The 26,963-nt window shown below is 44.4% G+C and overlaps 3 protein-coding genes across 14 annotated transcripts in view; 1 reads left to right on the forward strand and 2 right to left on the reverse strand.

Annotated features, from left to right (window-relative positions):
• The first annotated feature begins 65 nt into the window (after window positions 1-65).
• LOC6581894 (ATP synthase subunit b, mitochondrial) lies at window positions 66-1,324 on the forward strand. Its single transcript, XM_002007572.4, has 3 exons — window positions 66-179; window positions 419-753; window positions 812-1,324. Exons 1-3 carry the CDS (start codon window positions 152-154, stop codon window positions 1,184-1,186), a joined length of 738 nt encoding a protein of 245 aa, XP_002007608.1. The 5' UTR covers window positions 66-151; the 3' UTR covers window positions 1,187-1,324.
• Window positions 1,300-4,578, reverse strand: LOC6581895 (insulin-like growth factor-binding protein complex acid labile subunit). Its single transcript, XM_002007573.4, has 3 exons — window positions 4,330-4,578; window positions 3,869-4,275; window positions 1,300-2,437 (listed from the first exon to the last, which is right to left on the reverse strand). The coding sequence occupies exons 1-3, from the start codon at window positions 4,553-4,555 to the stop codon at window positions 1,418-1,420; spliced, it is 1,653 nt and encodes a 550-aa protein (XP_002007609.2). The 5' UTR covers window positions 4,556-4,578; the 3' UTR covers window positions 1,300-1,417.
• A 210-nt stretch (window positions 4,579-4,788) lies between these two features.
• The window catches only part of LOC6581896 (serine-rich adhesin for platelets), a 31,182-nt gene continuing 9,007 nt past the window's right edge, over window positions 4,789-26,963 (reverse strand). The window contains exons 2-15 of one of the 12 annotated variants that reach the window (XM_044010011.1): window positions 25,183-26,023; window positions 22,805-23,060; window positions 22,409-22,681; window positions 21,311-21,530; window positions 20,280-21,250; window positions 19,197-20,139; window positions 9,510-9,903; window positions 9,367-9,390; window positions 9,071-9,238; window positions 7,455-7,592; window positions 7,293-7,330; window positions 6,727-6,748; window positions 6,126-6,134; window positions 5,932-6,025 (exon numbers count right to left, since the gene is read on the reverse strand). In XM_044010011.1, the coding sequence (XP_043865946.1) occupies window positions 6,020-6,025; window positions 6,126-6,134; window positions 6,727-6,748; window positions 7,293-7,330; window positions 7,455-7,592; window positions 9,071-9,238; window positions 9,367-9,390; window positions 9,510-9,903; window positions 19,197-20,139; window positions 20,280-21,250; window positions 21,311-21,530; window positions 22,409-22,681; window positions 22,805-23,060; window positions 25,183-25,785 (4,065 nt within the window). In that variant the 5' untranslated portion in view covers window positions 25,786-26,023 and the 3' untranslated portion in view covers window positions 5,932-6,019. The other 11 variants (XM_044010010.1, XM_044010012.1, XM_044010008.1 and 8 more) reach the window with 11 other exon arrangements.

Below are 26,963 nucleotides of genomic sequence, written 5' to 3' on the forward strand. Positions count from 1 at the left end.
CGTTATACAGATGATTGTAAATGTTATCGGCTGTTGTTTGTGATCGATATATGCGATAGTTTTCGGTTCGTGTTTTATTGTGAACTTCAGAGTAGGTGAGCAGCCGAACGTCAATTCAGTAGCATAAATTGGTTGAAACATTATTACAAAAATGTTCTCAAGAGCCGCACTCCTTACAGGTAAGCATAGAAATTGCAAAAGAATTTAATTCAAGTGTATAAATTGTGGCTTATTTTTACAAATCGTTTGTCAATATATCCAAGCGACGACCGTGAAAATTGTTACGGCACCGCGAATTCTGCCATCGTGGTTTATGTAATCACGGGCACAATTCGCACAAGGAATGTCAAAATTGATTTTTTTGGCAAGTGATCAAATGCAAACTGTTACTAATCCTGTTTCGCTTTTTTTTTTATAGCCCAGCGCCCATTGACTTTGGTGGCTAGCCGTACGGCAGCTGCTGCCGCTGCTCAGCCAGCGGGCGGAGCTGTTGAGCGCCGTCAGCGTCCCGAACATCCCGGCAAGGTGCGTTTGGGCTTTATTCCAGAGGAATGGTTCCAGTTCTTTTATAACAAGACTGGTGTCACCGGCCCCTACACATTTGGCGTGGGTTTGATCACCTATCTCTGCTCCAAGGAAATCTACGTCATGGAGCACGAATACTACAGCGGTCTGTCGCTTGGTATCATGGCTATTGTTGCTGTCAAGAAACTGGGTCCCCTTATCGCCAAATGGGCTGATGGTGAAATCGACGTAAGTTTGTGTCAACCTGATATTAAATGGAATATATATTAAATCGCTTCATCTGTAGAAAATTGAAGCCGAATGGAAGGAGGGTCGTGAGGCTGAGCTCAAGGTTCTCGCCGATGCCATTGAAGCCGAGAAGAAGGAGCAATGGCGCGCTGATGGTGCCCTCTTGTTGATGGAAGCCAAGAAGGAGAACATTGCCCTCCAGCTTGAGGCTGCATTCCGTGAACGTACCATGAACGTCTACTCTGAGGTCAAGCGCCGCTTGGACTACCAGGTTGAGTGCCGTCATGTTGAGCGTCGTCTCAGCCAGAAGCATATGGTCAACTGGATTGTGTCCAGCGTGCTGTCCAGCATCTCGCCCCAGCAGGAGAAGGAGACGCTGAACAAGTGCATTGGTGACTTGACTGCTTTGGCTCTCCGTGTCAAGAGCGCCTAAACGACTCGACTTTTAGTTTGTTAATTTGTAAAATTATACAGAAATGCGAGACGCAGCAACACAAATCGGAAATGTACCACAAAATGTAGAAAACATTGAATACAATATCTGTCTTGGAATGAAATGCTGCTTCACCAACTGGCTGTGTTTTGCCTTCAAGGGGTGTCATCGAGGAGCATCGAAGTACATTTATTGCAGACCATCTTAATAATTACACAAACACACACACTATCAGTCTTCATCTGATCTAACATCTAATTCGCGTTCATCTTTCAGTCGCTCCTCAAACTCATTAACCAAATCTTGATGGCGATCCTCCTGCAGTGTCTGCACACAGTATTCGAATGCTGTGACCACGCAGAGGGGCTTCTCGCCGTCGTAGAAGCCGGTGTCCCGCCGCAGATAGCTCACATGATTGGAAAGCAGCCAACGTTCCAGCTGTGTGAAACAGGCGCACTGCCAGGGATTGCCCTCAATGGTCATACGCTTCAGATTGCCGAGCATGCCATTCAGATCCGGTAGAAAGGTTAGCTTGTTGTTGTCGATGAGCAAATCCGAGAGGCTGCTGAAGCTGTCCAGCACCAATGGGCTAATGTGGGTCAGCTCGTTGTGTCCCAAGTGCAGTTTCTGCAGACGCCGCATTGGCGCAAACATGCGCACATCCAGGCTGGAAAGCTCGTTGTTGCCCAGCGACAGATACTCCACAAAGGGCAGCGAGGAGAAGGACAGCGCATGCAAACGCTTCAAGCTGTTGGCATTTAGATTCAGTTTACGCATGCGCGGCAGAGTTCGATTGCCGAATGCCTGCTCGTGCAGGTACTCGATGTTGTTGTGCGACAGGTCGAGCGTGTCCAGTTCCTCGAGTGCTGCAAAGGTGTGCGCCTTGATCTCTATAATATCGTTGGACTGCAAATACAGCTTGCGCAACGAGCTCAGACCCGTAAACTGTCCGGCGTTCAGGCTGACAATGCTATTGTGTGATATGTCCAGCACCTGAAGTCTGTCCAGCGATCGGAACTGGTTGTCAAAGAGCAGCCGTATGTTGTTGTTGGATAAATCGAGTTGCTGCAGCGCAATCACGCCAGAGCCAAAGATCTGTGGGCGCAGTGCATCCAGTTCATTGTGCGAGAGATTTAGGACGCGCAGCTTAGCCAAGGGCTGAAAGGTGTCCTTGCCTATGGTCCGTAGAACATTCTCCGTCAGCTGCAGCTCGAGCAATCCAGCTAATCCTCTGAAGTTAGTCGCATCTAGCTGTAAGCGTTAGAAAGTCGTTTAGGAAATTGAGCTTTACTGAGAAAATTCGCTAGCTGATTAGCTAACTGATTTTTATACCCTGAACCCATTTTCAATGGGAAATCAGGGTATAATGGTTTTGTTGAAATGTATGTAACAGGGAGAAGGAGGCGTGGCAGACCCCACAAAGTATATATATTCTTGATCAGGGCGACGAGCTGAGTTGATTTGGCCCTGTCCGTCTGTCTGTCCGTCTGTCCGTCTGTCCGTCCGTCCGTCTGTCCGTCTGTCCGTCTGTCCGTATGTATGAACGCGTCGATTTCAGAAGATATAAGAGCTAGAGACTTCAAACTTTTTTTAAAATGTCCGTAATTACAGCGCGCATATCAAGTTTATCATTAAAAATCGATAACTCATCTCGATCTTTTTTTATCGATAAAAAACCTTATCGAAACCCAGTTATAAAATTATATCTTCTACACCTTTATTGCTAGAGTCTCAAAATTTTTAATGTATGTTTATATGCAATTTATACAATTTCGGTTTTTGTTAAAATTTACCCCCCACCTCTAAATTCACCCCCCTCACCCTCACTTTTGTAAAAAGCGTATTTCAAATACTAGAGACTTGTGCTTTGGCAATTACATGCATATTCATGTTATAATCATATTCTGAAAGTTTCATGAAGATCGTACGTCCATAAAAAAAGTTATTAAACAATTAACTTCTCATAGTAAGCGCACACTGCAGCCCATGCGTGTTTATGCGTGGTTGCTTGTGTGTGTATGTGTGTGTGTATGTGTGTGTGTATGTGTGTGTGTGTATGCGTTTGTGTATGTATGCGTGTGTGTGTGTAAGTGTGTCTGTATGCGTGTGTGTGTATATATGCCTGTGTGTGCGTACGTGCGTGTGTGTGTGTGTGTGCGTATTACTTGTGTAAGCTGAAAGTTGCGAAAAATTATTGAAATATCTATTGCTCCAAGGGTTCAGGGGATCTCGTAGTCGAGCAGTCTCGACTAGAGCTTTCTTACTTGTTAATTATTACTTGTATTCTATGATCTGAGCAAATGAATCGCTTATTAATTGTCTAATATTGCGTACAGCAAACTGTTTATCATTGTATGTATACATTATACTATTTTAACCCATTATTACTGATACTTAGTCAAAGCTAAATAGGTTTGGTGCATCGTAAACCGAATCGATAGCAATATTTAGTTTTGATTTGGCCTAGAGTATTTAAGAATATTTTTTAAATTCGGCATATTCTTCTCATATGGAATAAGATTAAGAAAAATCGTGCGTAGTAGAAAACGAATATACATATGTATAGTATTTAGACTAGATTACAATCTACGTCCGCTCAGCTCAATTCATAATTTAAGTCGTATATGCTGAGCAGAAGTCGCAGTTGCCTCGGCAGATTTTTAATTTTTTTTGCTTACTCACCTGGCTCAGCTGGTTATCGTTCAGGTTGAGCTGCTGCAGCTGAGGACAAAGAGCGAAGCTGAAGCTTGTCAATTGATTGTGGCTGAGCTGCAGTTGCTGCAGCAGCGGCATGTGTGGCAGCTCGAGTCGCTGCAGCGAATTGTGTGAGAAATTTGCATAAATCAATTTGCGTAGGTTGCCGAAGAGTTCCTTTGTCAGGCTGGGCAGCTCATTGTGGCTGGCGTCGAGCAGCTGCAGCGATGAGTTGGCAGCAAAGTGCGCGGCCAATAGCTGCTCCAGAGCGCAGCCGCTGATATTCAGCTGCTCCAGTTGGGACAGCCAGGAGAAGCCGCGATGCTCCAGCTGCAGCTGTGGCACATGCGATAGATCCAAGTCCAACAGCCCAGAGAGACTTAGCCCGCTGGCAGCTGCAAAACAGATTGAGCTGAGCTGCATTTGTGGTAGCTACGAACCTAACTCACCTATGCCCATGCTCAGCTCTGTGTGCTCATTTCTAATGCTCAGCCTGTGCAGGTTGTCTTTGGGAAAGTTCCTAACGTTCTTCAGCTCCTTCAGGCTGCTCAGCTCACGACACTCGAAGCTGCGCCAGCCTTGAGCCTCGCATATCTGACTCAGCACCTGGGAAAGGCCGCAGCACAGCAGCCAGAGGACTGGACCTAGGCGCAAAGGTTGCGCATTCAACAACATTCCTGATCGAATTCTCAACTGTGACTAACACGCAGCCGTTGATAAGAACTAACAAGGCTAAAGCAAGTTTTGCTGCCAACAGAAGCAGAAGCAGCAGCAGCAGCAGTAGCAGCTGATCCGGTTCTGTAGGTGACGGAAGAGCTGCTTCACAGACGAGTGGCAATTGGAGTGGCTTTCAATAAACCAAATGCTCACCCGAGAAATTCCCGCTAAAGGAAAGATGACACACCCAATTCTATAGATAAATAGCATCTGGCTAGAACTCTATTTAATAAGCTTAGCGTTGTTTACAATTGGATTTTAGTATTCATATGGTAAATATTTTGGATAATTACGATTATTGTGCTCTTTAAGTAGAATATATATATGTAGTATATGTAGCTATAATATTTGTAGCATCAAGTGGTTCGTATACTATAATACAGTTAAATAAACCACAAAGAAAATAATTACAGAATGTACCAAAGCTTAGACTACAAATTAAAAAACATAATTAACAATTAATTAAGTAATTAAGTACTAGACATAGAGCAGAAATTTCCATTAATATTATTTTTTCTTTTTATATATATAATTTATAAACTTGTTGCATATATTTATTTTGTACACAAAGATAAATGTAGGCAATTTTCTTATCAGCTAGAATATTATATATGTAAATTTAATTGAATCTTTAAGTTGTATTCCTTTTACTGGTTTGGTAAGACTGCAAAACAATTTGAGAGTATATCAATATATATTTGTGTGTATATATGATATATATTTATTTTAATATATTTTAAACTGTTCTCTAATCATATTTGAATGAATTTGTAGCTTAAGCGTCTTTTGACACTTGTGCGTTTTATATAATCCTCCTCCTTTAGCTTTGGGGCTGCTTGCAGTGTAGGGTATCTAAATCAGACTATAGTTACGGTTGGGTTTGTCATCTTGTTGCTGTTGTACAACGGCTGATAATGGGCGCCCGGCAACGCGCTCTTCGCTCCGCTCTGGCAGCCATTCAGAAAGTGCGCCTTGACGCCATTTTGTTGTTGTGATGGCGGCGTCGTCGTCGTCGCCGCTGCCTTGTGACAGCCGCCATTTTGTTGCGGCAAGGGCTCACCAATCAGTGTTATACGCACCGGCTTATGGGCCACTGCAGGCGCAACTGTCTCAGCTCCATCCCAGCCGATGGAGGCGCGACGTGGATAAGCCGCGGCGGCCAGCTGCTGATTGTAGTTGGTCAATGTGGTGGAAATAATCGTGTGACGTCGTGTCTGGCTAAGAGAACGGCAATTGTTGTTTTTGTTATTGTTGTTGTTGTTGCTTTGATTGGTGCATGATTGTGCCTGCTGCGGCTGCTGCTGCTGTGACTGTGGCTGTGGCTGTGGCTGGTGACGAATTATCGTGGTGGCTGCCAGCGTGGAGTCGTTGCAATGCAAGTGGAGCGTCGGAAAGTGCGTGGTATAACTGGTATATTCAGGCTTACTTCTGTGAACGGTACAGATAAGGCAAAGATTAGTCAGTTACTGATTTGTTGCATACTTTGAGTCAGACAACTACTTTGTTAATTGTTAGTTTACAGCTTTACCTGGGAAGTCTAATTAATTGCCGCATGCAATCGAAATTGTTCACAAACAGTGTTAAGTGTCAGGCAACAAATTTATATAAAGGCTTACGGCTAACAGTACTTAGAGCTAGTTTAATTTTGATTTAAAATTAAAGTTAGTTTAACCAGCAAACAAAAGTTTAAATGGCGGCTCGAACTTTGTAGTATTTTAGTATTTTTTCTAGTATTTTGTACATTCTTACATTTTTGTAAGTCAAATGCGAGGCAAAGGTTCAAACTTAAAATAGACCAAAATCTCGAATCTTAAATGTAACATAACGTTATGCAAATATTAGGGTTAGGAACTCCATTTGAAAAGTTCGAGTGCCGTGTTGGTCTTTGTTTAGTATTAAATATAGTTAAAGCTAATCATACACTAGTCTACAAGTAATCGAATTCAGTTTTAGTATTCAGTTTAGTATTAAATACAGTTAAAGCTCTGCTTAGTTACTCGCTACGCGCGAGTCCTTATTCAGGTGCAAGTATTACAGTTATCAAGACAGTTATAGCTTAGGTGTAGTATACATAGTAGATTAATTGCGCAGAGCACTATAATGGCTAAAATGAAATCACAAAATAGTACCTGTTGCTCCCCAAACTGCAGTCTATATGCATATGGATACACATATAGATGGATAGATAGATAGAGGCAGCATAGTGGGATGATATAGGTATATATATAGATACGTATATAGATATGTATATATGCATATTAAGAGTGGTTAATCAGTTGTATTAGGTATGTAGTTTGCGAATAGTTAGATAATGGGCACAAGCTACAAAAATTAAGTGAGTGCAACAGCAACTGTTGCTGTTGCTACTGCTGCTGCTGCTGCTATTGCTGTTGTTGCTGTTGGCTGCTACTTGTTGCAAGCTGGCCAAATTGGGCCGCTGCCATTACAATTTGTGGCCATTAGCGTCAAGAGGCAGCAACTGATTTGCATGTTGCCGCAAGCCGAAAAACTCAGCGTTGCATGAAAAGCAGCTGACAGCCGCAAGCAGCAGCAGCAGCAGCAGCAGCCGCAGCAATTTGTTTTAGTTTAGTTGCAACAAAATACAAGGTACAAAATAAAAGTAATTTAAAATGTAAAATTTGAAAATGAAGAAAATTTTCAGAATAAATCAAATCGCTGATGAATGTTTGCCTACCTGGACAAACCCTCCGCACCAATGGCAAGTGGACGTGTCTGTGAAAGTGGAATTGGAAATGAATTCAATAGCGTTCGGTTAGTCAATGTTGTGCATACACACACACACAAAGAAAGAGAGAGAGAGAGAGAGATATGATCGAGATGGAACTGATGCACTTACCCGCTCCGTTTGGGTGGCCATGCTAATGCGTTCCTTGTTGGCCTGATCTCCCTCTGTGGCCTGTCGCTTCTCCGCCTCCAGCTGCTCGATGAGATCTCGCTGCAGGCGTATGGTGCGATCACGATCATCCACTTGACCCTGTTCAAAGATACACACACACGCACACACATACACAGAAGTATGTGTGTTGTGGCAATTGTTAGTTTTGTGCTTGAGCTCAAGCAAAGGCCACTAAATTAGATATTCATGTTCACAAACTAAGCCAGAGAGTGTGTGTTTCTTTCAAGACATTCACAAAAAAGAGTTGCATAAATACGGAGTATACATTATATCCATCAACGTACACAGCCAAGCTCCAAATTCCGAACCAAAAAAACGTTTTTTTTTTTTTTTTTGTTTTTAAAATTGCTAAATTGCATACTATTCCAATTGCCAAGCATTCCAGCCAAGTTTTTTATTTCGCTTTGGAATTTATTGCCCAGTTAAGTTAACTTTTATGTTCAGCTAAGCTCAAAATAAAACATAATTATACAGGTTTGCAATTGATTTCAAAAGCTGTTTCTAGTTACAATTGTGTTTCGAATTCCAGTGGACCGCTTTTGTATGGTATGGGATGTTTTGAAATGGAAAAGGGAATCTTTTGGGATATATTGCTCATATGATACCATCTTGAAATTTATTATCAATGTCTAAGTCTGATATGTTTTTATTGCTTCTTTTCTATTCATATGAGGCTTCTATAGATCCAGTATATAACTAATACAGCTGCAGTATTCCAGTCTCTTTAGATAGCTCTAATTATAATTTCTACTTCATTTTCATTTTGTTCCAGTTCATTGCTTATCGGATTTTACTATAAAGTATTGTTATTTCTTTAAACTTTCTTTTCGGATTTCATATAAATAAACCCATAAGCATTTAGTGAATATTTTGGCTTCATTCTCAATTCATTTCAAAAAATATTATCTTAGTTTTTCCTATAGAAGAAATGGACGTTATCTCAACAATTTTAAATTTCCAAATGGTTAATTTTAAGTGCTCCCTAGAAACAGCTTCTTTTCTTTATATAAATTTCCCAAAATTCGGAATTTAGAGCAAGGCAAATAGACAACAGAAGAACAGCTAAGAATGTGTATTTTTGTTTCAGTATAATTGAACTATCTAGATATAGCTAGTTTTATAAGAGTAAGTGTAAGAGTTGGAGTAAAAGTAAGAGTATTTGAGAGTGCGTGTTTGAATTTTGTACTGATAGCAAATATACAAGATATATATATATATATATATATATATGTATTGGTATATAAGATTTGTGGATTATAGATAACTATTTATAGTAAGCATTAAGTTTGTATGTTTTTTTTGTCTTCTTTTGTATGTGACATGCCAGAGTGGAAACATTTATATAAAAATTAAACAACAGCAATTTGATACTATATTGAGTTAAGAGAGAACGCATTTAAATTGGATTTATCCTGTTCAGTGACTGCTTCGTATATATGTACTTAGATACTTGATAAGTTGATAAGAAAGCAAATAGGTGAGCTTTGGATACTCTCAGACTGAGTTGGTTTTTGTTGTGGTACGAGCAAACGAAAGGCAAAAGAACGTGCAAATACCTGAAGGTAAACCACCTGTCTACGTAGATCCGATAGCTCCTGCAGTGGGTCCTCCGTGGTGGACGAGGTGAGGCTGGCCAGGTCGATGTCATTCAGCTGCTTGCTATCCAGCCCACAGGCGGCAAACAGTTGCACATTGTCATTCTCGAATGGGTTTAGCGTCTCCGTCTGTGGGGCAGAGTAGAGAGAGAATTGGGGAAATGAATAAGCAAGCATTTCCAATGCAAAGTTAATGAGCTAAGGAAATTGATGTGGAAAATCAAAATCAAAAAAAGAAAATGGAAATGAAAACCTACCCGCTTGCAGTCAGATTCAGCATCCTGTGCAGGTGTGTGTGTGGATGTTTGATGAGTGTGAGTGTGTGTGCGTGTGCAAAAGAAAATTGAAAATGGAAATGGAAAATGAAAATGAATGCAAACGCCAAGGCTGAGTCACCCACCTCCTGAAGTATGCGACGTAGGCGCAGCAGCTGCTTCTTGAACTGCAGCACATCCTGAATCATGGCATTCCTGAAGGATTTGTCATACAACATCAGATCGTCCGATGAGCTGTGCAGCTCCGCGTTGCCCGCCAGACCACCTGCTGCACGTCTCGAACCGGAGGCAGAATTTCCACCCAGCGGGTGGTGGTGCTGCTGCTGCTGTTGCTGGCGTCGCTGCAAGCTGGACGTGGACGAGGCGGTGGAGGCGCGCGAGGCGGCGGTGCTGCGTTTGCGACTGGAGGCGCCGCTGTGCGTGGAGCGCAAACTGTTGTCCGAGTCGTTGCCGGTTAGCTGCTGATCCTGCAGCCGGGAGCGGTTAAGCAGGCGCGTGGCACGAGCAGGCAGCTTGGCGCTGTCGAAGGAGAAGCAAATGGAGCAAAGATTAGCCAAAGCTGTTAAGTGGAGCAACTAAACGGAACCTGAGATATGTGGCATTGGCAGTGGGCGCACTGCTGGGCAGGAAGTGGAATTGCGGGCTGTGGCTGTGGCTGTGGGTGTGGGTGTGGTGCTTGATGCCCAGGGGCGAACTGTTGCGCTGCAGGCTGGACTGCAGGAATCGATTCTCCGAGGTCTTGAGGTCCGTGCGCACCCTACGCACGCCGCTGGGCGAGGATGTGGCTGCACTGCTGGACATGCTGATGCGACTGGCCGCATCGATGTTTCGACTTTTCGCATTTGTTGTTGTCAGGACGACGATGACGATGACACAATCGGGACATGCGCAGTGCAACACGAACAGCTGAGAGCGGAGAGTTCAAAGGTGTGGAGAGTGGGGGATGACGGATGGCGGACGGAGTGTGGAGAGTGGAGAGTGGAGAATAGGCTGTTCCTTAAGGCAACCACATCGTTGCTCATATCAATTATTTCGCTTTAATTAAAAGCAAACGCAATGAAAGTGAAATGGCATTCATTGATTGCAGCGGCTGATGGCGGCAGTTGGGTTAGGAGGCGTGGCACGCAGGGAGCTGGTGCGGGCATCAATGGGCAATTAAGTGCGCCAGCCACATGCTGGGAAGCTGCTGCTGCTGCTGCTGCTGCTGCTGCTGCTGCTGCTGCTGCTGCTGCTGCTGCTGCTGCTCTGCCAGCCAAAATAAGTTACGTGGAGCTGGAAATATGTGGCGGCTGCTGCTGTTGCTGGTGAAAGTCAACTGTTGCGTGTTGCAGCTGGCATTTAGGGTAGAGGAAGGGGAGGAGGCGGGCGGCGGCGTTGGCGTAGACAAGTCTTACACATGCGCGCTTGTTAAACATTTCACGGCATAATTTATACAAGCGATTCAATACAAAACAAATGCCAATAAATACTCAATGAAAAGCAGCTCACATTTGTTGGTCAGGGGCAGGGGGGGCAGAGCGAAAGAAAGACACAGAGGGAGCCCCCAAAATGTGTTTAAGGTCGATAAATCTACACTTGAAGCATAATTTTAATGCTCTTGTAATTTTGAGTTCACAGCTAACTAACGCCACTCTGATGGCCAATTGGCACGACAGAAATATATACAGACACACATATATATACACACATCAATATATATGTTTGTATATATATATACCATATCGCAGCGAGCCATAAAACAAATTGTTTGCATTTTTATTTGACTTTCACAGCGCGCAAAGCGAACTTAATTATTTTGAATGCAAAAAAAACAAAACAAATGGCAAAAGTGCTACGTAATTGTCCAAGAAAATGGGAACAAAATTCACTTAAAGTTGGCAGAAAAAAACAACAACAACATAAACTTAAAAAAAAACTTAGCAAAGCGAAAAACATTTTAGTTAATCTTCATCAAACATTTGACTTAATGGCTTTTCCATTTTCAGCTGAAGAAGAGTTTCGACTTGACATTTTGCCAAAAAGTAGAAGAAGAGATGAAGTTAAATTGTGGTAAACATACTTTCAGGTTTATGATCCCTTTAATTTGAATATAATGACCTTCTAATGTCGAAAAGAAGAACTGAAGAAAGCCGAAAGCAGGTCAAGAAGAGAAAGAGCAACCAAAGACAATTTGAGAAGGATCAATTAGCGGAGAGCTGAACTTAAGAACATATATATAGAGTATATAAGTATGTCTACAAGTAGGGTATATGTTTATGGGGTATGTCTTATAAGAATTTCTTATACGTATTTCCTGCAAGACTTTATTCTACGTATTTCCTCTAAGTCTTCACGTCACTTCCCTTTACTTCACTGCACTACACTGACCCCCACTAGGCCTGAGCGACTGAAGAAATGCTGTGGCTGCTGCCCTTTATATAGGGCGTCTTTCACTCAACCACCTAGGCGTTCTCAAATGTTGTGCCCGATGTCAGTCGTTGCAGTCGAGCCTTAAGTGACCAATGGGAGCACTCAAGCATTCTAGCTTCGTATTACTCAAACATTAATACCGAACGAGTACTCCTGCATACACATAGACAACTGAAATGATCTACTGTAGTGCTTAGTCGTCACTTGCTCTTTTGAGGCAGAAAGACTGAGAGGCAGAGAGAGAGAGAGAGAGAGAGAGAGACAGATATACAGACAGTATGTCTATGCTTGCTCATAAATGTATATGCTTGACAAGCCTAAATGCTGATATGCTCAATAGCTTATGTGCATTAATATGGTAGACCCCATATATATATTCTTGATCAGGGCGACTAGTTGAGTCGATTTAGCTCTGTCTATATGTCATTCTGTTCGTCTGTTTGTCACCTTGCTCCCTCTGCTTTGATATCCTTCCCTTCTTCTCTTACCCTTTCTCTCTCTCTCTCCTATGTCTCTTCCCTCTCTCTATTTCTCTTTCTCTCTCTCTCTCTCTCTCTGCTCTCCCTCTCTCCCTCTCCATCTACTTATTATCTACCTGTTTTTTCTCCCCCTAATTCTATTTTTCCCCTTTGTTTGCCACCCACTCGCTTCTCCCTTTCCTAGGCACTCTCTCCATTTCTATTCCTATCTCTTTAATAATATGAAATGTTATTTCCCTCTGCTACAGGTAGTATATTTGCATACATATTGCTGCCGTTGGCGCAGACCCACATTTAGTCTAGGTAGCTTTCATACATATGCAAATTTCAAAGAGAAGTCAATACAAACATTCATAATTTCGCACGCTAACTGGATCGGGTTGTGGGTAGCATATACATGGTATATAGTCTGCAGTCTATATGCACATAAATATAACTGCCTTATATGGTAGTTGGGCATGCAGAAATCAACTGTGAAAAAGAAGTCTGAAATCAAAACAATGCCGAGCACTTTGCACAACTGCACCGGAAATTTCAAGAGTGGATATATTTATGTGAATATATATGAGTGGAGGTATGTGTGTGTGTGTGTTTGTGAGTGTGCGTGTGCCATGTGGCACAACAAAACGTTCGTCATTGCAACATCGTCAGCTAATGGAGTTGGCAATTGGCGCAGCCAGCGCCGAGTCATGGAGTCGCCTAGACTTAACTGTGTGTGGAGTCTCCTATTTAGTCGAGGCACATGCCGGAGGCAAGTGTCGCCGTTGGGGTCGTTGTGGCAGTTGCCGCAGCCGCAGCCGTAGCCGCAGCCGTAGCCGCAGCCGCAGTTGTCATTGCAACTGCCAGTGCCACTGCCACCGCCACTGCAACCGTTAACCGACAACTGCCAGCGCTGACAAGCAAAAAGAAAAACAGTTTACAGAGGCGTCGACAAGCGCTTCATGTGCTTCATGTGGAGCCTAACGGCACTTATCAATTTGTTTGGGGAAACGTCATTTGTCATAGGCGCGGAAGTGCAGCAAATGTCGACACCGGGCAGGGAACGACGGCGTGTGGCAGCCACAAAGGGCGCTTCATTAGAGACGCTACAAAGATGGGAGATAGCAGATTGCCAACTGCCAACTGGCGACTGGTAATAACCATAACAAAATCACAGCATACACAACATTCTCACACACACACACACACATACACACAAATACATAGGCAGTCTGGGAGTCAAGGTAAATCTGAGCTGAGAATCCGAATCTGAATCCGAATCCGGTGTTGTTGTATGTATCTTGTAGCTTGTGGCTTGTATCTTGTGGCATGCCAGCGAAGCTTTGTCTGCGCAGTAAAAGATGATGATGATGATGAGGCGATGAGGCTGGCTGGCGATGATCAACGCCGACTGCCAGGTAGACAGAGGAAGAGGCGGCGCTGACGACAGACAGCCAAACTGTGAGAGAGTGAGGCGAAGAGACGTACAAACAGACGAGCAGACAAACGGACTAACAGACAAACAGACAGATAGGTAGGTAGGCAGGTAAGTTGCTTGATTGGTAGCTGCATAGGTACACTGCAAGAAAAAGCCAGCTTCTTTATGAGCTGCAGCAAAGGAAATATTTAATGAGAGCACCGCTGACTTGAAGAGCCTAAAGTCAGGCAAAGAGTGAGTTAAAAAAATCGTTTTATACTCGCAGAGTATTTCTCTCAGTGCAGCTGCATCCGCAGCTCTATCTGTATTTGCACTCAATGGCATTTTGTGGTCAACGGTCTCACATTCTGTTGAATTATGCATGTCCAAAGCTGAAGGCTCTAAGTACGCACAGTCAGCGCACTTAGAAGCCCCTCGGCTCAGCTCAGCCCAGCTGGCCAACTGGCTGGCCAGAACGTTCGCAGCTCAGGGCCAACTTGCCACAAAAGGCAGCAACTGCCACTGCAGCAATGGCAACGGCAACAGGAACTGCCACTGCTGCAGCAACTGAACTTGAAGCGTCAACGGCTTTAGGTGGCCATAAACGTGGCTCAGTTTACTTGGCCAACACTTGCAGCTCTTCTTTCTTTCTCTCTTTCATTTTGTCGTAATTATTTATGGGCATCAAATTCCAGCGAATTTGTCGAAAATGCATTTGCATGTGACACACTTTTCTACCTGCTATTGTTTTTCCTATTGTTTTCCGCTGCATATCTCAAATTACGCAAATAACAACAAAAAACAACAACAACAACAACAATAAAGGGGGCGGAAACTGACACCCGCTTGGCCAGGCTGTAACCACTTGGCCAACGACTTGAATGGCGGCTAGCTACCAAATATAAGTTTTTGTGGTTTCGTCTTACAGCCAGAGTCGCTTCATCATTTTGCATAATTTGGCTTTGTCTTTTTCAAGAGTTCGTTCGTTGGTCAACGGGTATATCGGTTGGGGTTACGTAGTGAATGGAAAATTTGCTGAGAGCGGGTATGAGACACTATGGGGTTAGGCACTGAAGAGAGGGAACTGGAGCTAATATAAAGGTATGGCTACATATATAAGAATGTTCATCGATTTACTTGAAGAAACTATAGAAACTTGATTTTTATCTATATATTTGTATTTGTAATTATTTGTCAACATCTTTAAAGCTATCAATAGCTCTTCACCTACCTAAAAATATATGCCTGAAGCTATACATATCTTCATATATCTTAAGAAAGACATAGAGAGATTCAGATAGGATATAGAGAGCTATGGAGAAATGAAAAAGAACTAATATATGTATATGTATGAATTTACATAACAAGACTAATATATACAATCTATACATATAGATTGTACATATTAGTCTTGTTACATCTCTCCATACCTATCTATATCTCTCTATATCTTTCATCATATCGATACCTGCTATAGCTTCCACATTCCCACACCCAACAAACGGTTAATTTGATTTACTTATGCGCCCCTTTCTGATCGTTCAATAGGATAGACGCACACAAATGAGACTCATCAATAAGCATCAAGATCTATCAGTAATAAATGTAATTTAATATCCTCTTTCAATCTCTGATCGTACGCTGAGCGAGTATTAGGCAGGCAGTCAGACACGTTCACATTTTTTTCTTTATTTATATTTTTTCTAATTTGTTATTATTATTTTTTTTTTCTACTCACATTTTATACAAACTCGTTGCCAGTTTGTTTTTATTTTGATTTTTTTTTATAAATAATTTTTGTTGTTTTTATTTAATATTTGTATTTTTAGTTTCTGCACAAAACTCACACAAAAAGCATTGACACTTGTGCCTGCGGCGCGTCTTTATAATAAATGTTGCCCGATTTTTATTAGCATTTGTTGTTGCTCCAGCTGTTATTGTTGTTGTTGTTGCTGTTGGTGTTGGTGTCGGCTTTGTATTTGTGGCATGGAAAAGGCAACAGTGCGTATCGGCAGCGGCGTTCGCGAGGGCGGTCTATTCGGTCACTGGCTCTAGTTTTAGTTATATTTTCTATTTTCTTTATTTTCTTAATTTTTACTTCTATTTCTATATTTTTTTTGTTTTGTTTGTTTGGTAATTAAAAACGCAATTAAGCCGACTCCCACGCAGCTTAGGTTTTTTGCACAAGAGCGCGCACTGATTAGCTCTTATGTGCTCGCTCACTTTAATCTAAGCTCAACAATTTTGTATTTCGTCAATTGATTCAGCGAAGTTGCCGCAGCTAACCGCATCGAACCGTTGCGAACGCTTTGAGATCTTGTTTAATACTGGAGTTTCGTTTGGAGTTGCTAGCGCAGCGAGCGCCAAGGCTGACGGAATGTGGGAAACGGAACGGCACAGTGGAGCGAGTTTTGAAGCAAAATCGTAAAAATTTGTGCTGCGAAATTCTCGATGAAGCATTATTGTTTAAGGTTACCTAGGTAAGATTATGTGACTATTTTTGAATATCAAGGAATTTAAACGAAGTTTTAAATTATTTATAGAGAAAAAAGTAATCTTAAGTATTGAAAAATATTCATAAGACTCATCAGTATGATATATAGATCTGAAATGCAGCTCAATGCTTTCTCAGACTTGTGAGAGCTGCCAGCTATTTTATCACCAAATCCTGATCTTTAGCTTCCGACAAATGCTTTAAATGTCTAGAGCATATAAAATATTTCTCTATGGCTTATATAAATCAGTATTTGATCTAAGATCTTTACAATTGCGAGTCTCTGAATCTCTCTGAATCTAAGCTCAGTTTTTTCTCCAATATATTTATATATATATATTAAATATATTCGAATTGTTCAATTGAAAATTTCAATGCATATCTATAGACCTGTACTTATACTACTCTTAATGCTTGAGCAGAGCCCCTCTTATTTTAACCTCAACTCTTTTCCTACGTATCTAACTTTACCTTGACATGCCCTACTTGTTCTTAATTTGAATATTTAACCTGCTGACATTTGCTCAATTTCTTGCTAATCAATACTCATTACAATTTATTAAATCAATTATGGGCTGTGTTATTCACATTTCCCTGTCGATTTGATGCCACTGTGCGCATTCCAAGCTTCGATTCCAGAACGTTTCAGCGGCCATGCCACAAGAATGTTTTGCCTACGCTATTGTTGCAATGAAAGCTCTACGCGTGTATCTTTGCCGTTAGAATAGAAAGCTTTCTAGCATTACAAGATAGCCACAATCAAGTCGTAATAAAGATCACATCGCCACAGACAGCTGCAATTGGCAGTAGTTTGGCAGCAAGTTATTCAGCAGTTTTCCTGCTGCTGCTGCTGCTGCTGTGACTCATGGCATTTAGCGAGTGGGTTACACACGTTGTGGGCCCAAGGTTAAGCCATGTGTGTGTGTGGGTTGTATGTGCTTTGCATATGAATTATGTTTGCTCAAAACGATTAAAAGATTTACAGATTTCAGCTGCGCAGCTGTGGGCCGCCGTCTCAGCTTGCCCATTTTCTTTAGCAATTTATGGGGACATTCACCAATACATTATGAAAGGCAATCCCCAAGCGCATGCGTATGGAACCACGATCAGCAGCAACAACAACTACAACAGCAGCTCAGCCAGCGGCATTTTGCAGTTATTTTTCGCTGCTTTTCCAGCGAGCAGGTCGAAACAGGTTCACATGGGCAGACAATTGATTTTTCCTTTGCCAATGCAATAAAGCCGCAACAGAAGAGAGCAAGAGAGAGAGAGAGAGGGAGAACGAGAGAGAAAACACACATTTTAACTTTGGCTGGAACCAGAAACAACTTTTCGTTGTCGCTGACGTTGTCGTGCCGTTGCCGGTTGTTGTTGTCGTTGTTGCTGTTGTTGTGGTTGTCGTTGCCATGACAAAAGAATGCGGCACTCGCCATCAAGTCTCAGTCCAAAGTCAAAATGTTATCTTAACTACGACCACGATTTGGCCAGGCCAGGCCAGGCGAGAGCCAGACCCCGACCAGGCACAGGCGCTCGTTGCCAAATGCCAAGTGCCGTTGCCTCTTGGCTCTGTCTTTGGCTTTGGCTTTGACGCTGTCGTTGGCCAAAAGCCCCGTCGCGTCGCTTCACCAGCTCTCGTCCCTCCCGCCCCCGCCCCCGCACCCGCCCACTAACCACATTTCGTGGTAGCAGGCGCTTAAGCATTGCAATTGAGAGCGCCAATTGGTAACACGGCAATGGGAACGACCTTTTGGCCAACTCAAATAACAACAACTCTTAACTCTCAACCTGTCCCATTGTCTGTCCGTCAGTCCAGTGTTTTGGGCTAATTTCAATTTTCAGTCCACCAAATAAATGCCTTGCGGCATAGACCTGCAATTCCAATGCGCTGAGCTGGCCAAGCTGCACTGACTGCAACTATTAACCCCACAAAGGCGGAGGGAATGGAAATGGATTGATGGAGAAATGATGAGAGAAGTAGAGCTATAGAGTTTTTGCTGCCCATAAAGTACTAAGGTACAGAGGAAATGAGATAAAGAGATAATGATAATTGAAGAGAGACAGATTACGAAAAGAAGAGAATGATGTGAAAAGGAAATGAAAGAGAGAAAGATTTAGATTGACAAGAGAGAGATGAGAGAGATATAGAGAGCTAGATGGAGAGGGAGAGGGAAAGGGAGAGAGTGAAAAATTATGAGAGAAAAGTCAGTCATACAAATCATATAGAGGAAACTGAGCTAAACAGAGGAAACCGCGAGAAAAGCTGAGCAATGGATAATATATATAGATTAATAGGTATAGAAAAGTATAAGTTAGGCAAAGCAGAGAAATAGAGAACGAGAGACACAGAGACAAACAGTTTATAAGGTAAGTACCAGGGAAATGCTATAACATATTTATAATGCGAACATTTATGATGTCATTAGCCAGAGACAAAGTGACTTCAATACAGGAATATCAAGGAAACACTATAGCATATGCATATGTATGTAATGCGTAAATTTCAGATGCTATGGATGCTAAATGAAATAACATTTCATATAAATACACGAATTTTCTATCAAAATTTTACACTTGAGAACACTTGAAAAAACCAAAGCCCGAGCAACTTGAAGGGAATACAGAAAATCCAAATGCTTTCTAGTGTTAAAGTGCAGACAAGATGCTGCCTGCCTGAGTGAAAAAGAGAGCAAGAGCGAGATAGAGAGGGAGAAAGGGAAGGTGTGACAAAGCAGGCAAAGAGTGCAGTTTGTGTCTGATTGATTAGGCAGAAGTTGAATTACTTTCGAGTGGCTGGGAGTGGTGCCATGGAGATGGGAATGGGAATGGGTATGGGAATGGAAAAGGGATTGCAATGGCTGGCCATGTGCCAGCGGAGCTAATAAAAAGCACACAAATCAAAGGAAAAGTCAAAGGCGGGCCGCTGCATTTGGGCATATTGGCAGCGTGCCCGATGGCCAGGCGCAGTCAATTCAATTAGTTGGATAATGGAAAACTGTTTTGGGTGGGGCCAGCGCTGGGAAAGGTGTGGACTCACCTGATGCGCTCCCTGGGAGTGGGTGCGCTGCGCTGCATGCGGGCGCGCAGCAGAGAGTTCAGCTCCTTCATGACATCGCTGCCCTGGCAGTCCAGCTGGGCGAGCAGCTCCGCCTCGGTCTCGGCCTGGTCGGCCTCGAGGTCGGCGCTCAGCTTGTGCAAGTCGGGGCTGCTGCGGCTGCGCACCGAGGCGGTGCGATCTATGGAGTCCACGCTGCTGTTCATATCGAAGTCCATCATCAAGTCATCCGAGCAAATGGACTCGCAGGGCGACAACGTGTCCAGGGACTCGGCGCTCTTGAGCACCGCCCGCCGCACGGCCGCTGGAGTGCGCAGACTCAGCTCAATGGCCTGCTGCAGAGCTGTGCGCGCCTTCGACAGGCTCTTGAGCGAACGCAACGATCCGGTTGTGTGGGTCTCCATGAGGGTCGGCGTGTCGGTGGCATGCTCCGGTGCCTCGCTGTTGCACAGCAGCGCTGGCTGATCGGCGATCTCGTCGTCGATCAGATTGCCGCAATCGGAGCCCAGCGACAGCGAGTGGGAGGCGTGCGTGGGCGTGCCTGGCGAGACGGGACTGTGACTGGCCGGATCCAGCTCCAGCTCCAGCACCGGCGATATATCATCAATGTCCACATCGTTAACCTTCTGCTGTAGCTCGGCATTGAGCTTGTGCTTCTTGAGCTTGCCGCCCGCCTCCTCCGACTCCTCGGTGCTGCTGACCAGGCTGTCCGTGGGCGAAGTCTCGTCGTCCAGCAGCAAGCAGCTGCTGCTGGCCAGCGCCAGCTCCGCGAACTTGGACTCATTGAGCGCATTGTTAAAGGAGCGTGGACGCTCGCTGGGCAGCCGCACCACAATCGCCTCACGATTGTCCACAATGTGCATGTTGAGCATGTGATCCCCGCCAGCTGCGCAGCTGGGCTTGGGTGCCGTTTCCGTCAGTGAAGCTGGAGTGTGAAAGAGTTGATGTGAGTTGAGAGATTTACGAAATCAGAAATAGGAAAGAAGAGGAAGGAGAGCAGGAGGCGGATATCACTGGAGGAGCAGCTAGGATTGGATCTGGTTTTAGACCAGCTGGATTACTTACACAGCGTGCTGAATTGCATCTCCGTATTGATGAGACTCAGGTCATCTAGACCCAGGGACATGTCCTCCTCCTTGTCCTCGGACTTGAGAGGCGCCTGGGTGTCGCTGCTGGTGATGCTCATGCTGCTGCAGTCTTTGGCTGCCAGAGATTCGCCCGCCTGGCAGCGCCAGGACATGGAGGACGTTTGGCTATGGCTCAGCTGTTTGGCACTCTTCTCGGAGGTGGACGAGTCGAGGTAGAGCTTCTCCTCGTCCACGCTCTCGCTGTCATCGGAGCCACTGGCCTTGGGCTGGGGCTTGGCCGGTGTCTCCGGCGTTTGGCTCGTATTGGGCCCCTGCTCCGTTGTGGCCTGCCTGCGCTCGTAGCTCTCGCGGCTGAGCACCGTGTTGGAGCGCACAAGACCGACCAGCGGCAATGGCGTGGCCTGACTGTTGTCCGTGGGCAGCTTGGGCAGCGCCAGGGTCTCCACGAAGGAGTTGGACTCACTCGAGGGCGGATCATCCACGTCGCGCACCTCGAATGTGTGCCGGCCACTCATCACCATCTGCAGGTTGCGTGGCCGGCTGCGGCTGCGCTTCGAGCTGGACGCACTGCCGCCGGAGCTGCTGCCCGAGTCGACGGCCATGTCCATGCTGGCGATGCCCGAGTCGGCGCTGATCTCACGGCTGCCCGAGAAGCCGCGACGGGTCGAGTTGTTGGTCAGCTGCTTGACACTCTTCTGGTCCAGCTGCCGGCTGCTGGGCTGTGCGTGTATGGAGGTGAGCGGATGCTGCCTGGAAGAGCTGGACACATCCTTGGCTCGGGCGCCGGTCGAGTGCGCCGGCACCGGGCTCTGCACGCTGCTGCTGGGCGTAGTGGGCGTGGTTGCGCTCAGGCTTATGGCCACTGGATACTCCGGTCGCGGCAGGCTGACCGTCTGCAAGGTGAACTTGGCAAAGCTGGCCGGCACAGCTCGAGGCGTGGGTCGAACGCTGCAAGGAGGAGGCTTTAGTTTAGTTAAGTCCAAAGATTTCGTATAGCCAGCTACTCACATCACATTGGCGTGCATATTGGCCAGATTGTTGTAGTTGTAGCGCGGCCGAGCGTTGGCTGCGGCGCTTGCCTCATCCGGAATCTCGCCAAAGAACTGACGGCGCTGATACTCGATGGTTGTGTTCTGGTTCAGATTGAACGTCAGCGTCTTTGGCTGCGCTATTTTCGGCTCCCCATCGATTGCGCGGCCCGCGTGTGCGCTCTTGGAGCGACGTTTCACTGTGGCGCATGCAGATGGCAGGAGAATGGAGGATGGAGGAGAAGCGAGAAGTGAGACGTGGGCATTGAGAGATGTGTCAAAGAGTTGCCTCCACTCGCAACGCGTGTTGCAGCTGAGTCACGGAATGTGTGTGACGAGAGGCTGGGGCTAATATTGGCAATATTATACATTTGTTCCTGATCAATGGATTCTCTCTATCTAGCAGACCTACATATATACTTATATCTCCTTAAAAGTCACAAGTTGTAGTTTAGTTTCCTCAATACATCAATCAACTTCTATATTCATCAATCAATCAATCATTTAAGCATTTATTCAATCAATCAATCACTACTCATTAACTACTCAGTTAATCAGTCGGCCAATGGGTAAATCAGTCAATCATCTTCTATACCACCAGTCAATCTCATTCAATTAATCAATCACTCAGTTACTCAGTTTATCAGTCAGTCAACGAGTCAGTTAGTCAGTCGCTTTCTATAGGCTAGTCAATCAATCATTCAATCAATAATTTAAGTAGTCACTCTATCAATTATCCACTCAGTTTATCAGTCAATCAATTAGTCAACCAGTCCATCAGCTTCTATAGGCCAGTCAATTTGTCAGTCATTCAACTGGTCATTCAATCAATCAACCACTCAGTTTATCAATAAGTTTGTTTATCAATTAACCAAATTGTTGCATACTCAATGCATCAATCAGTCAATCAATGAATTGCATCAATCAGCTATCCAAGTATTTCATTAGCCAGCCTTTAACAGCTTTCACCCATATTTCTGACACGTTTTCACCCAATCATCAATCAGCATAGTTTCTCATTTTTATCATAGGTATTCGGTAAGTGTATTTGAACTTCGGTGATTCTACTTCTACTTACGATTGCTCACGAGCACGTTGCCGTTGTTGTTGCCATTGCCGTTGTTGTTGCCGTTGCTGTTGTTGTTGTTGTTGCAGTTGTTGTTCTGAGCATTCGCTGTTGCCTCGTCGGTGTCCTCGCTGCCACTGGTTGTGTTTGTTGTCGCCGTGAGGCTGGCAGAGGCGGGGCGTGGCACGGCGCCGCGATAGCCAAACCGTTTGCCAGCCGCACCTGTGCGATTGGACGCGTTTGTCTTTTGGGCCGCCACGCCCACTTTCTCAAACTGAACAGGCGCTGCGGTGGGTGGAAATGAAAAGCAGTTAAGTATGGCTGGCATGTTGACCTGGTATTAGGCAGCGTCCTAATTGGCTCGAATTAAAAAGCCATAACACTTGCCAAGGTGCGCTCATTACTCACCTGCATTGCCATTGTCGTCCTTTGTGTCTGTCTGTGGTGTCTCCCCACCGCCTCCGCCTCCGCCCCCGCTGCTGCCCTCGAGCAGTTTCTTGAACTTTTTGGGCGTACCATTGAGCTTCTTGCGAAAGCCAAAGGACATGGCGGTGCCTTTGGTGTGCGGCACTGGCGGCTGCTCGCCCAGCTCCAATTGGCCACCGCCGTTGCCATTGTGGCGCCGGCCAGCCTTGCCCCCGTGCTTCTTGCTCTCCGTTTGGCCCTGTGGGCGGATGAGAAAGCAGGTTAGGCAAGCGATTAGTGAAAGAAAAACGGGTCAATAGATGAGCACAGCAGACAAAGCCTGCCGCACAATGCAAATGGAAGAAGCACAGGATGGGGTCGTGTGGGTGGGTGGGTGTGTGGGTGGTGCACAGTGGCTGAGTGTGTGTGCATGCGAATCTAATGACTCATACAAAGCTATCTACAATATTGAACAAGAGCACAAAGTGTGGCTGGCGTGTGGCACAGTGTTTACCATGATGACTGCCTCGACTTCCGCGTCAACTGCTGCGTCCTCCTCTGCTGTGGCTCTGCTCGAATTATCTCTCTGCTGTTGCTGTTGCTGCTGCTGCTGCTGCTGCTGCTGCTGCTCTGCCTCTGTCTCTGTCGCTGCTAGTGCGTTGTCATCGATGTCAAAGTGTTCTTTGTGCAAATTCTTGAGCTGTTGCTGCGCTGTTGGCTCGGCTGCTGGCTCCTCGTGTGCGGCTAATGTGACGACGACGAGGTTGTCGCATTCATCCATGTTGCACGTCGGCTGCCGCGGCACTCGCTGATGCCGCGAGTCTCTCCTGCTGCGTTTTGGCGCTACTTGAATACCGAACGTTCGCCGTTTTGATGTGTGCCACGGAGACCCAAGCGAATCTTGCAACTTCAACTGTCAACTGCGCTGCGCTCAAATCAATGTTCATCACACGGCCGCGCACCAAATTACGCCATTTATAATTGCACTTGAGGCAGGTACACAACTACAGTGACAGCTACGCTCACAGTCACAGTCGCAGTCACTCTCTCGCTCTCTCTCTCTCACACACAGATACACATATACACTTGTACACCCACGGACAAGTACGGCAAGTTTTGAAGGTCCTTGAAAAAGTTTCCTCTGCTGTTGAAATTGTTATTGTTGCTGCCACAATTTGTCGCACTTGCCACACGTTATGTTTTTTTTTTTGTCGCACTGCCACAAAGTATGCAATGCCGTTTGCAGTTTTAATTTTCTGCTAATTTTCTGTGCAGTTTTTCAATTATTTTGTCTAGTTTTTTCACTATTTTCACAGGTTTTCACTTGCGAAGCAGCAGCACTCGGAAAATTGAATGGGCTGGCTGAAAATTCTAGCAGCCTGCGGATTTCTCGATTGAGTGTACGCCTTGCTCGCTGAACCGGAGCGTGGCTTGAGCATGCGCGGTGCCACCAAAGAACAAGTGGCTGCACTAGCTAACAACTGGGGGTGGTTTTCACACTGGCGCCATCTAGTGCTCGTTTGTGTTTGCATTGGGGTGGAATGGGATTATACGGTAAGTGGGTGTGTGTTAGATAACGGTTTTTCAAATGCTTATGGGCAGCTATTTTGTGCAGAAAGGTGAGAGTAGGCAATGATTGATTAGTGGTTAGAGTTGGAATTAATCAATCAGTTTTTCAATCACTCAGACCTTCAGAGAATATTACCATCCTATCAATACATCATACAAATAGTTCAATGTCACAGTCACATTAACAGTAAATTATGTAGATAATAATAGATAGCTTATCAAATATTCAGGTCAGTCAGTCGAACAGTTTGTTCAACAGTTTCTCAGTCAAAAGACTAATTCTTAAATCATGCAATCAATCATTTAACTATTACTAAAAGGTTATTCAATCAATCAGTTAGCTAGACTGTCAGACAGTTGGATTTTCAGTCACTCAATCAATCAGCATAGAAGGTCACTCAAACAGTCGATTTTTCAAGTTACTCATTCAATGAATCAATCAGATAGTCATCAGCCTATCAATCAGTCAATTAGCTATGAGTATCAGTCAGTCAATCGTCTATGCTTTTTAGTCAATCAGTTTTCTCCATTCAATCATTCATTTGTTTTATATGCATCACAAAGTCAATCATAGCCAATCAAGTTCTAGTCAATCAATTCTCTCAATTCAATCATTCATTTACTTTTGGTGCATCACACAGTTAATCATAGCCAGTGATTGTTGCTCTCTTTGCAGATGACTATTATTACCTATTACCCAGACTTATGATAACTTTTCATACATGCCCATCAATCAGGCTACTTTTCATGCATTTTCTGACCATATGCTGGCAATGTAGAGGGCGCTAGTAAAAAGTAACTGTAGCACTTACCTTATGTAGCCCATGAAAGCGTAGTTCGTGCTGGATATCGCTATCTGGCAGCTGCCAGACCGCCTTTGGCCTGTGGCTGTTATCTGGCGGGCATGAGGTTGCGGCATTCGCTTGATACTCGTCGAGTGTCTGGGCCAGTTCGTGCAGTAAAAATTCCTGGCAAGTGGCATATGCGTTGCCTGTCAGCGCTCTGCCAATAACATTGCCATTCGCATCCGATTCCGCCTGAGCATCCAAATGACTGTAGACGGACTCAATGTGCAGCACAGCAGTTGTCTTCAATGAAAGCTTCTCCGGCTCCTCCACATCCGCCGCCAGTCGCAGCTCCCCCTGGCTGCGGCTCACCACATGGTAATAAAATGGCGGCTCATCTGTTGGGGCTGCTGCTTCTGCTACTGCTGCTGCTCCTTCTCCTCCTCCTGCTCCTCCTACTCCTCCTCCTGCTGCTGCTGGCTCAGATTCTGTTGTGGCTATATATTCATTACTCGCTGTCAACTGTTGCCATATTTTGTGGGCCTGGGCCAAATCTTGCTGGGACAGGGCGATTGTCAGCACAGATTGATGATGTGCTTGAGAGCTCTGCCGGGAGACACACTTGCCCATCAAGCCACAATATCGGCGTCGGCGTCGGCGTCGGTGTCGGCATGGGCCCAGCCAATAACTGGCGTTGATTCTGATTGCACTTCGCTCACGTACGCCAGCTGACAGCTAATGCCTAATGCGCTGACTTCCGTTACGCGATTTGTCGATTTGCCTGTTTGCCTCTTTACTGTTGTTTGTGTTGTTGTTTGTGGCGCCGCCGCTCGCTGCAGTTCGCTGGCTGCTGTGGCACTTGCAACGCCTGTCAAAATTAGTCGTAAACGCATGAGTGAGTGGGTTATCATATTAGCTGCCTTGGCAGCCGATGTGGCATATTGATATGCTGGGAACGTGTCGAGATGCCATGCGGTTAGCCGCTAGCTACTGACAATACACTGCGAGAAATTTGCAGACGCATTGAGTGTAGACCCAAAAAGTATACGAATTTGATTTGCTTGTTGATTAAATTAATTTATAAATATTATTGCTTTTATAAGGACTAATCTTCTATTTTAGTTTATATTATAATTAAGCTTGATGTTGAAGCTTTAATCTTCGCAGAAAGCCAACATTAAGATATCTATGTAAAAGCAAAGCAGAATTTATAATTTTCGTTATTTTTAAGCATAAGCGTAGCCCCTTATTATTTGGTTAAAGTCTTAACATATTAACATATTTTTTTCTTCTTTTATTTCTTTATATTAAGTCCGTATTAAGTCTAGTTTCTGCAAGACATGAGCTTTGGTTTAAAGCTCTATTTCAAAGTTACTAATATCTTACAATTTAACTATGAAGCTCTATTAGCAAGTCTCCTGGTCCAGTTTTAGGGTTACATATCAGAACTTAGAAATAATTTGTATTATTAAAGCTCTTTAATACCTCCCTTTATTCAGCAATATAGTATTTATTTATATAAGGACTTTTTTCTATTCTTTAAATAATAGATAGCTTTACACCAGATTAACAGCTTAACTTGAAAGCTTCAGCTGAAAGCAATGAAGTAAAGGCACTCTATAATTAAAGCTCTCTGAAAGCTAATATATTACTCAATAGATATCTTAACTATTAAGTGCATATCATTTATGTGTTCAGCAAGTATATTAACATTAATTGAAGCTCAAATTAGTTTTCAGCTAAAGCTTTTCGCTTCAAGCTTTAATATTGCAACGTTTTTTAGCAGTGCTCGAAATTTTACACTTCTG

This window comes from Drosophila mojavensis, unplaced genomic scaffold (genome assembly GCF_018153725.1).
Source record: "Drosophila mojavensis isolate 15081-1352.22 unplaced genomic scaffold, ASM1815372v1 contig_74, whole genome shotgun sequence".
Lineage (NCBI taxonomy): Eukaryota > Metazoa > Arthropoda > Insecta > Diptera > Drosophilidae > Drosophila > Drosophila mojavensis.